Source organism: Nicotiana attenuata, chromosome 1, assembly GCF_001879085.1.
Source record: "Nicotiana attenuata strain UT chromosome 1, NIATTr2, whole genome shotgun sequence".
Classification (NCBI taxonomy): domain Eukaryota; kingdom Viridiplantae; phylum Streptophyta; class Magnoliopsida; order Solanales; family Solanaceae; genus Nicotiana; species Nicotiana attenuata.
This window is the reverse complement of record NC_031989.1, coordinates 57330731-57343440: the sequence shown is the minus strand read 5'-3', so window position 1 is coordinate 57343440 and position 12710 is coordinate 57330731. Positions and strand designations below refer to the sequence as shown.

General features: G+C 36.6%; 1 protein-coding gene across 2 annotated transcripts; it reads left to right on the top strand.

Moving 5' to 3' along the window:
* LOC109227160 (protein NETWORKED 1D) lies at nt 1492-9359 on the top strand. 2 transcript variants are annotated; one of them, XM_019392223.1, is made up of 6 exons: nt 1492-1704; nt 1976-2048; nt 2172-2334; nt 2454-2726; nt 3256-7361; nt 8040-9359. In XM_019392223.1, the coding sequence occupies exons 4-6, from the start codon at nt 2624-2626 to the stop codon at nt 9099-9101; spliced, it is 5271 nt and encodes a 1756-aa protein (XP_019247768.1). In that variant the 5' UTR covers nt 1492-1704; nt 1976-2048; nt 2172-2334; nt 2454-2623; the 3' UTR covers nt 9102-9359. The 2 variants fall into 2 exon arrangements, with proteins under 2 accessions (XP_019247768.1, XP_019247759.1); XM_019392214.1 differs by having other exon boundaries at nt 1492-1737.

The following is a 12710-nucleotide window of genomic DNA, read 5'->3' as shown; positions in this document are numbered from 1 at the left end:
GGCTTTTTTTGAATGACCTGTCCGAAAACTGGCTAGACCGTGCTATTTTAACAAAACGAAACCACACAAGGGTTATGGTCGGGGCGGAGCTAGATTGTAATTTACGGGTTTGGTTGAACATAACAACTTTGACTTAAATTTTGTATTTATCTTAAGAAATCTATTAAACATATAAAATTATTAATGTTAATAATCAATAATATAAAAGGACTAAAATTCTGAATCCATGGGATTCAAATCCTGGCTCGCCTATAGTTATAGTGGGAGTGGATAAAATCCTCCATTCTTAATCAAAGTTCTCGACTTTGAGTCATGAAATTATAACAATAAAAATCTTGATAAGGAACACTTCCTTTTAAATGAATCTTACGTGATACGAATTTGGATTAGTCGAACCTCAGTGCCACTGAATATCAAAACCAAAAAACACATGAAAAATGAATCAGAAATAGGAAGAGAAAAAGAAAGAGAATAAAAGGGGTGATTGAAGAGGGCATGATAAACGTGGGCCATATAGAAATGAAGAAGAATATTGAGTGTCTTGTGAGGATTGAAGAGCCGTGGGCGTTGCCACCGGCCAAGCCGCCCCCACCTTTTTAAAAGAGCTCACCAACCTGTTTTCTAACCAGTACTAGTACTACTTTCATTACTTTATATGTTTCCCACATTATTCAGATTTTGGCACCACGCATTGTGCGTCGATGCTGACCATTTTCCAGATGTGCGTGCTCTCTGTCTGATCTATCATAAGACTTTTATTTCATCGTGTAAAAATAGATTATTTTATTAGTTTTATAAAATAATGTTCACATTAATTTACATACATTTCGACTATTCCACGAATATTTATTATCTCCCACCAGTACACGTACAAATAAGTCATTCACCAGAATAAGTAGATGACATATTTTCCTTAATAGTCCGTTCGAAAAAGAACGACACATTTCTATAATTAGAAATAATTTAACTTTAAACTCTTTATTTTACCATTTTACTCTTAATAAGAAGCTTTTATAACCACGCAAATGTCATGACCCACAAAGTTTTTACCTCTTAAGCTTGAAGATAAGTTTCAAAAATCTTCTTTTTTTTCTTTAAACTCCGAGTCAAGTCAAATTATCTCATCTAAATTGAAACGGAGAGAATAACATTTTATTAATCCAACTTCTCATTCTTTCTTTCCCATTAACAATCATGTGACAAAGAGTTTTGAATTTTCTTTTTTTTTTTGGGGGGATTTCTCTTACTTCCTGTTAAAAGAAAACTGGAAAGGTAAAGGGGGCAAATTGGTAAATCCGAACTGGTGCGCAGTCATTAGAGTCAACGTTGGAATCACTGTAGAGTAGAGACACAGCATCTTCCGAGGACAATCTTGTCATTTTGCATGGTGTAATTATGTCATTTACCATGTGTCCGCAGGCAATAAATAAATATATAAAAAATTACGAAATCTCAAACATAAAATAGGACAGGCGTTACTCCCAACAGTGCCTACTTTTGTCTCTTTCTTGTCTTTTTTGCCCCTGCTTTTCTCTTCTTCCCTACTACTATTGGACACTTTAGCTCATACAGTAGGTATCCCAGCGAAGCGTATCAAAAAGCCAAAGAAATTCCAGAGAGATTTGAGAGAGATCTAACTGCATAATGGGTTGACAGAAAAAACCTAAACTAATAGAAAAAACAGAGGAATTGTTCTATTTTGCGGTTGGTAATCCCATTTTTGTTCTCCTTTTCTTGGTAATTTCTTACTCTCCAAAAACATGAATTTATTCCATGATCATGTTAGTTTTTCTATTCAGTTCGAGTTTTTGTTGACTTTCAGTCAACCCCTTTATGGCTTTCTAATGTTTTATTGATCAAGCTATGATTTTTAATGTATCCTTAAATTTGACTTGTTGCTTCTGGATTAAGCAACTACTTTTTGGTCTAGTATTGTGAATAATCTAACCCAGTTTTTTTCCTTTTTCTGATTCAGTGATCTGCAGAGTTTGTTCAATTTTATGTTAAAAAGACCCATCCTTCTGTTTAGATTACAGCTCGTTGATCAGGTAAATTTATTCGTAATCATAGTTTTTTTTTACAGTCTTTATTTAGCCTTGACTACACTATTTTTTTTATTTAAAACTTGTTGTTTTATTCCTTAATATTTATGTCCTTGCTTATACTTACAGGGAGTAATAAATCAAGATATGTAAAACCCATCACTGAGCTTTGAATTGGGTGTCTCAAAGTTCTAATATATTCCTTTCAGAGGCCATATTTTTTCCTGGCTTATATTTGAGGAGCAATATGCATAATTTGTTATATGAAAATGGACTTGGATTTCAGTAATCTGTAAGTTTCCTCCTAATCACAGATTTTACAGTCTATAATTCGCCTCTAAAACGCCAAGTTTTAGTTTGTAACTGTATGGTTTCATTCCTTAACCTTCATTTTCTTGCTGTTATCTACAGGGACTGATAGAACAAGACTTGTAAAATCTACCATTGAGCATTGAATTGGTTGTCTTGAAGTTCTAGTATATTCGATTTCAGTTGTATATTTTTTTTCCTGGTTCACATTTGCTGAGTGTGGACTACATTTGAGGAGCAATCTGCATAATCTGTGATATAAACTTGCAAAGATGGCAACTTTGTCGCATCAAGATTCTCGGCGCATGTACTCGTGGTGGTGGAATAGTCACATTAGTCCCAAAAACTCAAGATGGCTACAGGAGAATCTCACAGGTACTGCTGTTTTCTTTCTTTGTTGCGGGAATAGAATTTTGCTTATGCTAGAGTTATCTAAGAAGAAATTCCCCGTTCTTTGAGGTGGTCTTTAATGGAAGAATATATTGTTCTAGCTCGGCATTTATTTCCTTTTAGTGAGAGTACTTTGCATGAAGCATTGATTTCCTGCCCACGTATCGTTCATTGTGGTAATGATTAAGGAGATCTCGTGGTGATTAAGATAGGATGAAGTGCTCTTTTTTTATTTATGGAAATGTCCATCAGTTTCAGAAATGGTAACGTTGTGTTATCGATCAAAAAGACATACAGGGATGGTAACATCGATGTTGTTGACGAGGTGGAGTAATTGTTCTATTCCTAACATGCTCTTGATGGCTTTAAACCTCAATGACTTATGTGCATTTCAGTTTATAAATTTTGCAGATATCATCTTAAAATGTGGCTTCTCTTTTTTTCTCTAAGTATTTCTCTCTCATATGGTGTTTCCTGAACAGCTTCTAATACAATTCACTGTTCGCTTTGCTAGATATGGATGTCAAAGTCAAAGGAATGATCAAACTCATAAATGAAGATGCTGATTCTTTTGCAAGGAGAGCGGAGATGTACTATAAGAAACGGCCAGAATTAATGAAATTTGTAGAAGAATTCTATAGAGCATACCGTGCATTGGCTGAAAGATATGATCATGCAACCGGGGTGATCCGGCATGCCCACCAGACCATGACGGATCTAGGACTTGGAGACGATTCACCGGCGGGTTCTGATCCTCAAACACCGGAGCTAACCCCAATGCGCGGTCTTTTTGAACCTGAAGAGATGCAGAAAGATGCTCTTGGAATTTCTTCTCATGATCTCAAGAGCAATGGAGCATTCACAGATGAGTCACACTCAGCAATGAAAAGAAAAGTATTGAAGCAGCGCAATGATGTGTTTGCTGATGGAAGGGTTAGGAAGGGTCTGGATTTTAGTGAGACAGAGGAGAAAGCAGCAGGATTGCAGACCAATGAGAGAAACAGTTTCGAATCGCGAGCACTTCCAGGTTCAGAGGGCAAAGTTGAATCTGAGGAGATTCTGACATTGAAGAAAGCTCTTGCCCAAGTGGAAGCTGAGAAAGAAGCAGGCCTTATTCAGTACCAACAGACATTGGAAAAGTTATCTCATCTGGAGTCAGAAATATCTCGAGCCAAAGAAGATTCCCGAGGATTTGGTGAACGAGCAAGCAAAGCTGAAGCTGAAGCCCAAACCTTAAAGGAGGCACTCTCTGCATTGGGAGCTGAAAAGGAGGCTAGTCTTCAGCAGTATCAGAAGTCCTTAGACAGGATCTCTGAGTTGGAGAATACCATTGCCCATTCCCAAGAGAATGCTGCTGCACTTGGTGAAAGAGCTGGCGAGGCTGAACTTGAAGCCCAATCTTTAAGAGAGGATCTCGCTAAGGTAGCAGCTGCAAAAGATGAAGCTCTCAAGCAGTATATGCAATCTCTTGAGATGATAGCAAAGCTCGAGAACAAATTACAGTGCGCTGAAGAAGATGCAAAAAAGTTAACTGAGAGGGCTGAGAAAGCAGAAAATGAGGTTGAATCTCTCAAACGAGACATACTAAAATTGACTGGGGAAAAAGAAGCTGCGGCTCTGCAGCTTCAGCAATGCTTGGAAACCATCTCCATTTTAGAGGAGAAGCTTTCTTGTGCCAAAGAGGAGGCCCAAAGGTTGAATGCAGAGATCAACGACGGAGTTGCCAAGTTAGAAGGTGCAGAAGAGCGCTGCCTTTTATTAGAAAGATCCAATAAATCTCTTCAGTCTGAGCTGGAATCTCTGACAGTGAAGATGGGTACCCAAAGTCAAGAACTTACAGAAAAGCAGAAGGAACTGGGAACATTGTGGACTTGTGTACAAGAAGAACGTTTGCGTTTTGTAGAGGCTGAAACTGCTTTCCAAACTCTGCAGCATCTGCATGCCAAAGCTCAGGAAGAAATGAGGGCGCTGGCTTCAGAGCTTCAGAACCGGTTACAGGCGTTAAAGGATTTGGAAACTCGTAATCAAACATTGCAGGATGAAGTCCAGAAGGTTAAAGAGGAGAACAAGTACCTCAGTGAGATAAATGTATCATCAGCTATATCTATGAGGGATATGCAAAATGAGATATCTAGCTTAAGGGAAGTGAACGGAAAACTCGAGGTAGAGGTTGAGCTTCGAGTGGACCAAAGAAATGCTCTTCAGCAAGAAATGTACTGCCTTAAGGAAGAACTTAACGATCACAACAAGAAATTATTGTCTATTGTGACACAGGTGCAGGCAGTAGGCCTTGACCCAGAATGCTTTGAATCATCTGTCAAGGAGCTGCAAGATGAAAAGTCAAATCTGAACGAAGCATGTGAGAGGGAAAGAAGTGAAAAAGTAGCTCTTCTGGAGAAGCTAAAAGTGTTCGAGGAGCTTCTTGAGAAAAACTCCATTCTGGAAAATTCTCTGTCGGATCTGAGTGCTGAACTGGAAGCTGTGAGAGGAAGTTTACAGGCATTAGAAGACTCCTGTCAATCTCTTCTAGAGGAGAAATCTGCACTTCTCAATGACAAAGCCACTTTAACGAGTGAGTTGCAAGTAACCATTGAGAATCTGGAAAAAGTCTCAGCTAAGAATACCGTTCTTGAGAATTCCCTTTCTGATGCTCATGTTGAACTTCAGAGATTAAAGGTAAAATCAAAGAGCTTAGAGGATTCATGTGAAATACTAGTCAAAGAGAAAGCAGATCTTGCCTGTGAAAAGGAAAGTCTATTTTCTCAGTTGCAGGCTGCACAAGTTGCACTGGATGATCTGGAGGGAAGGTATTCAGGACTGGAACAAAGGCATTCAGCTTTGGAGAAAGAGAAGGAATTGACGTTTCATGCAATGGAGGAGCTGAGGATTTCTTTAGATGCAAAAATTTGTGAACATGACAGATTTGTCCACATGAGTGATGCACGGTTGGCTGGTATGGAATCAGAGATGCATCTTTTGCAGGAAGAATGTCAATTAACTAAGCAAGAGTTTGATAAGCTGGTCGAAAAAGCTACGGAGTCTGACATTCTCAACTTCACCTTACAGACATCCAACCTAGATCTTGAAGGAAAAGGTTCTTCTTTGCTGTGTGAGTATCAGAAGCTTTATGAAGCATCTGCATTATCTAAAACTTTGATTTCTGATTTAAAGCAACAGAATGTTGAACAAAAAATGGAAATGACATCCTTGTTTGATCAAGTTAGTACTCTGAGAAATGGGATATTTAAGTTGCTGAAGGCTCTTGATATTGTTCCAAACCATGCATGTCAAGACAAGAAAGACCAAGTACATCTTGACCATATTTTTCATAGAGTTGAAGTTGCTAAAGAATCATTCTACAAAACTGAGGAAGAAAATCACCAAAGGGCTATTCAGATGAATGTTCTTGTCACATTGCTGGAGCAATTAAAACTAGAGGTGGAGCATCTTGTTGCTGAAAAGACAATTATTGGGCAGGAGTCAAATATCAAATCGGAGCAATTATTGGCGTTGCAGAGTGAAGCCATTAAACTCAAAGAGGGTAGTGAAGAACTGAAATTAAAAATCAGGGAGAAGGATCACAGAGGGGAACTGCTAGAAATTGAGAACTGTAACCTGGCAAAAGCATTGCAGTTGGCAGAAGATGAGTTGAAGAATGTTAGAAGTATGAGGGATCAGCTCAATCTTCAAGTAAACGATGGCAAAAATCTTTTGTTTGAGAAGGATATTGTGCTTCAGGTAATGGAAGAGAAGCTTTATCTTACTGAAACTGAGAAATCTGTGTTGCATCAAATTTTGGAGAACTTGAGCAGAGAACTAATTGGGAGTAAAAGAATTGCGGAGGACCAAGAAATAAAGATCCTAAAGTTGTGTGCTGACAGTAACCAATTGATCACAGAAAAAGCACAACTTTCCGAGGCCAGTCAATTATTGCGGGAAGGACTTCAGCAATCTCGTGGAGAGCTTGAAAAACTGAAAAATCTGTTGTTTGAGAAGAACATTGAGCTTCAGGGAATGGAACAGAAGCTTTATCTTACTGAAACTGAGAAATCGGTGTTGCATCAAATTTTGAAGAACTTGAGCAGAGAACTAATTGGGAGCAAAAAAGTTGTGAAGGATCAAGAAATAAAGATCCTAAAGTTGTGTGGTGACAATAACCAATTGACCACAGAAAAAGCAAACCTTTTCCAGGCCAGTCAATTATTGCGGGAAGGACTTCAGCGATCTTGTGGAGAGCTTGAAAAACTGAAAATGCAAGAGGAAGCCTTGCATACTGAGCTCCATAAGCAATTGAATGATATTGACGCACAGAAGTTAGAGATGGATGTGCTTTTAGGTGAGTTGCAGGTCTCGATGTTCTACCAAATCCTTTACGAGCAGAAGATTCATGAGCTTGCACAAGCATGTCAAAGCTTCGATGTTCAGATCACTTCAAAGGATGAGGATATTAAACTTCTGAAAGAAAAAGTGAAAACTTTCGGTACTGAAAATGAAGACCTTAACAGTCAACTTGCTGCATATGGACCTGCAATCTTGTCTTTGAGCCAATGCATATCATCCCTAGAGAAGCACTCCTATTTGCACGGGAAGCCCAAAAAGCCTGATACTGACGACACAAAGGTAACTAACTGCTCCTACACAAATGTCCTCTGCTTGGCTTCTTTTAGCTGGACACTAGGGTAAGTAATAGCATACTATTAGAAAGCTCCTGGAATAATCTTGTCCATTAATATGCTAATTGGTTGCTGATATATTATATGTATGTATGCGTGTGTGTATATATGTTAGTATCATATGTCACAAGATGCTTCTCAATCGAAGAAAAACACATTCTCAATTGTATTTTGTGTAATTTATATCAACAGTTGTATCATCTTCTATCCTCTCCATCTCGTGTGGTAAGTTGCAATATGTTAACTAATATGTGATGGAGCTCGATATTTGGCATAGACAATATCATGATCAAGCTTAGGTATTTATTTCCTTGGATTTAGTGACTAGAAACTTCATTACTCCTAGTGATGATAAATCTTCTGGTGTAGGGTAAAAATACCAGAAAAATTTGTGTACAAAAGTAGACCCGTGCGTGATGGCGGTGATGCTCCTGCAACTTGAAATCTAGGGGAAATTAGAATAATGCAGCCTTAGAACTGTATTCTAAAGGTTTATTCTGAAGAATTAAAACCTTAGAGATATGTACAAATTGAGGTTTTCTGACCTTAAAAAAAAAAACTAAAAATTGGAGGTTTCTGTTTTCCTTGTATAGGTGAGCTAAAGATTATCTTCGCTTATTTTCAGGACATTGTAGTAGCATATCCAGTTGACAGCACTCATTTGGAAGACAATGAAAATGCTGTGACAACCGATGCATTTTTGGACCTGCACGGATTGGAAATAAGAGTTCGAGCTGTTGAGAAGGCATTGGTCGAAATGCAACAGATTGAGGAGTTAAAGTCAACGAGCAGCTTCCGTAAAAGAAACTCAGCACCTAAATCTGAAATATTTGAGGCAGAAAGCGGAATTTTGACCAAGGATATCATGCTTGACCATGTATCCGAGTGTTCATCCAACAGAATTGGCAGGAGAGAGGAACAGGTTGAGACTAATAATCTAGTTTTTGACCTATGGGATCCTGCCAATCCTACTGTTATTGGTAAAGCAAAGTTGGATGATACTCCAAATGCTGAAAATGATATTGATTTCCATAAGCGTGTTATATCAGTGAAGAGAAAGTGTCAAAATCCTGCTTCAGATGAGTTAGGTGAGAAGGATTCGAGTGAGGGCAAATTGAACATCTCAAAAAGATCAACAGAATCCACTCAAGAGGGAAACAAGAGGAAGGTCTTAGAGACGCTTGATTCAGATGTGCAGAAATTGACGAATCTTCAGATCACAGTAGAAGACTTGAAGAGGGAACTCGAGATTACTGAGAAGGGGAAAAGGGGTAAAGCTGTAGCTGAATCGGAAACTCTCAAAGGACAGCTCAATGAAGCTGAGGCTGCTATTCACAAGTTATTCGATCTTACTGGTAAGTTGATGAAAAACATGGAAGATAGCTTCGGGTCTTCTGATATGAAATCTGCATTGGAGTCGGAAGAGATTGGAAATGTTAGTAGGAGGAGAATATCAGAACAGGCACGAAGAATATCTGAGAAAATTGGGCGGTTGCAATTGGAGGTTCAGAAGTTGCAATTTGTTTTACTGAAACTCAACGACGAAAGCAAAGGAAATAGTAAGGCCTCTGAGACAAAAAGAAGGGTTCTATTACGAGATTATCTTTATGGCGGAGTTAGAAAAAGCAACAGGAAAAAGAGAGCTCCATTTTGTGCATGCATCCAACCTCCAACTCAAGGAGATTGAAGTTTTAAATGATGTATGCAGCTTACATATGTTAGCTGACTAGTTTATAGTTTTCACTTGTGTCCATATACTTGTTTTAGTTTCGCAATGAATATATTCAGAATCTTAACCTCTTTTTGAGAGAATTTTCTGTATATTCGCGTCCAGTTAAAAGATGCAGCATTTTTATTTATGATTGTTTTCTTGTTTGGCTCTGAGTTTGTCTCAAATAATTGGGTTGTCCCTGTATATATTTTTTCAACAGCAGTTACTTGTGTATATGCATTTGGATAAAACCTTATTGGCTGTATCATGTCTCGTGTAATATCTTGGATAAAGCAAAATCTCTTAAAAGAAAACAGGTGCATTTTACTAGGTTGAAGCACAAAAGCAAAGAAAGTAGTAGAATCAAATATGATTGCCGGAATCTTCAGATTACTAATTCCAGTTATTATGAACGTTTACATGTTATTATCTTTTTTTGTAATCATATGGTGTAAACATTCTTTTGCACTGTTGATGTATAAACGTTAAACTCTTTTTTATTTGTGAATTGCAATCCCTGCGTATTAGATTGGTGGTAGTTTGAGTTGTGTATATCTCTAATCCTTAATACTAACAATTGATACACCCAAGAAACTGAAAAAGAAGTCCTGCAATTTTCTTCAAGTTACTTGTTACCAGGGCAACAATTTGAGTCCTTACTGTAGGGGCAAAAACTTCATTTTATATATTCGACCTGGTCCACAGTAATAATGCCTTTGAAGGTTGTGACGTGTCGATATAATTCCAAGAGGTCGAAGTCAAAGGTGAAAGATAAAGCGAAGCCGAGGTCAAACCGGATCGACAGAAGACGAGGACGAGGACAAGCGTTGATTCTCAACACGAAGTGATAACCAGTCTTAAGATTTAGATTCCCTAGAGAATATTATTCTATGGATATTCTCTTCTGTTGTACTATCTAGGATTTTGTGGCCCATGTGCCCTTATAAAGAGAAAGAGATGTAGATAGGAAAAGAGATTAGACCTTTGATGTAGAATTTCATCAACATTCTCTGTACAAGATTCTCACTTTATTGAATAGAAACAAAGCTTGACTTTATACTTCTTTTTTATCCCTCTCCCGATCCAAGAAGGATTGGAATGTAAGGTTGCTCATCATCATCCATTATTGTAAGAAAGACATCCGAGGATCTCACCTTTGTCGGGTTGTATTTATCTCATTTACTATTTGAAAGTAATTTATTGTTATTTATTGCTCTCCTTCACATTTTTGAATCTTTATAGCTCCATCACTATCCGGCATTATCTTATTTATTGCTATACATCAAATATCCGCCGTAAAGTGCTTGATCTATCATTGAATATTAATATTGGCTACGATTAATCATGTCTTTCAATAAATCTAATTGTATAAAACCAAGATCTATTTTTGAGTCGTACACTTACTCCAATCCATCAGTAAACCACTAATACACCAAGAAAAGGAAAGGAGAAAAGGACAACAGAAAAGGAAAAGAAAAACTAAAAGAGTGCTCCAATCTTGAATTGCTTGGCAGCAAAATTGTCACAGGAGATCACAATAATCCCGATCAGTTTCTCACGTCTAGTCGATCAAATTTGGAGTGAGATAAGTAGATTTGCAAAGCTAAAAAGGTTCTGCTTGCATGAAATAGATTTTCATTGGCTTTGGAATAGTACTCACAGAATTGTATTTAGGAAATTTTGGGTCCGCCCATAAGGGATGATTTAAGGTCCAATAAGGTTGTTAGTTAACTCTAATATTCTCTATAAAAGTACACTTACAGTGTACAATAAAACAAACTCTCAGTAGTATTTTCTACACTCCCTCCTCCTAAAATCAGACTAGAGTTTAGACTGTTGAATTAGGGGTTGATCCAACACACTGTGACAATCGTCGCCGACTATTAATTTCAGTCGCGGTTCATCTGTTTCTTCCATTTTCGCTATGCGAACAAGTAAGTTCTCGTTTTACAATTCACGCGCTATATAATGTGTTTAGTTTAACGCGTTCCTTCATTGGTATCAGAGCAATCCTTGGCATAATGAATCATTTTGTCACAATTATAGCATTTCATTTTAGCAACTTTGACATGTTTGGGACATCTGCTCTTGCCTTTTTAGTCTTTGCACTTTTAGCAGGCTGAGCTGTTTGAGTTTGAGGGCTTTGTAGTGGAATGGGGACCAAATGTATTCCTCAAACATTCCAAAGATCCATAGCTCTTTGGTGATCCTTAAAATCTCTTAGGATGTCATCATCCAAGGTGCTCAGCAACGTAATGCGAGCAATGGAGCTAATTTTCTTTCAACTGTCATAAGCTTCACGCTCAAGCCTATGCTGAGCAGTGTTGCCATCCTCGGGCTCAGTCATGATATTGTTAAGGGCCTCTAGAGGCTCTTGCTCCTCTAGCACATACTGGACTTTCAAGCTCCAAGTTTCATAGTTATCACCATTGAGTTTCAACTCTTTATTGAGCTCAACATCAATGTTTTTCGAATCAGTTATCATTCTTTAACAAAATAAAAAAATATTATGAGGATCATATAAAATAAAATAAAAAATGATGCAAGGCACTATGTTGAACAAACATACATATTATGACACTAAGCAATAATTAATTTAGTTAATATACATATATAATAATCATGGAGTCGAAAGTTTACTATGTTCCCAATCATCATCCACAAATTAAAATATTATGAAAATTAACCTATTCAATTATCTAGCTAAGCGTTTTAATTATTTTTAAGATAACATTATTATCTATCATTATTTTATGATACCATATGGATCATAAGTTAACAAATAACTTATATTAGCATGCAAATAAAATTAATGTCAAATTAATTAACATTTATTACATGGTATACAAATTCACATAAAAAAAAATATAATGTTAAACTAGGTAACATATTATACATGTTAAACAAATTAACAAGTAAATATAATGATAAGCAAATTAACATTTAAAGCATGTTAAATAAATTATTTAATGTTAAATAAATTAACATTTTGAACATGTTAAATAAATAAACAAAAAAATCTTATATTAATCTAATTAACAAAGTTAATGTTAAAAAGAATTATAATTTTCATAAAAGAATATAAATACTAAACTTATATTCTAAAATTTAAGTCTCTATGTCTAATTCTCGAAATATGAAATTAGAAAGAAAAAAAAAACAGAATCTTTGTGATTTTGTTCAATTAGGCCATGAGCCCAAATAAATATCAAGACAATTTAAAAGGGGAATTTTACATTCCTATCCCACTTAGGAAACCTTTTTACCCTACATGTTTAAGGTTTGACTAAATTACATTTAGTATACCAAATTACCATTTCTATACCATATCTAATTAAGGTTATAATTAATGAGATATTTTCTACTGCTTAATTAAAGCATTTCCGTTTAATTTCAGTATTCCACTAATCCTTCACTTTCTCTCTCTTAACCCCTCATCCCCGTACCCCCACGTTCTTTCTACCATTGTCCTTCTTCTGAAACCACCCAATTTCCCTCTAAATTCAAACAAAATTGAAGAAACCCTTTAAACAAATTCCTATCCACATTTTTATTTAGTTGAAGTTCATCAATGAAGAAGAAGGA

Excerpts from the sequence above, each read along its gene's own strand:
- LOC109227160 (XM_019392223.1), top strand. The coding sequence starts at position 2,624 with ATGGCAACTTTGTCGCATCAAGATTCTCGGCGCATGTACTCGTGGTGG. Across the intron at positions 2,727-3,255 it reads GCTACAGGAGAATCTCACAG|ATATGGATGTCAAAGTCAAA; the intron begins GTACTGCTGTTT and ends TCGCTTTGCTAG. Across the intron at positions 7,362-8,039 it reads CTGATACTGACGACACAAAG|GACATTGTAGTAGCATATCC; the intron begins GTAACTAACTGC and ends GCTTATTTTCAG.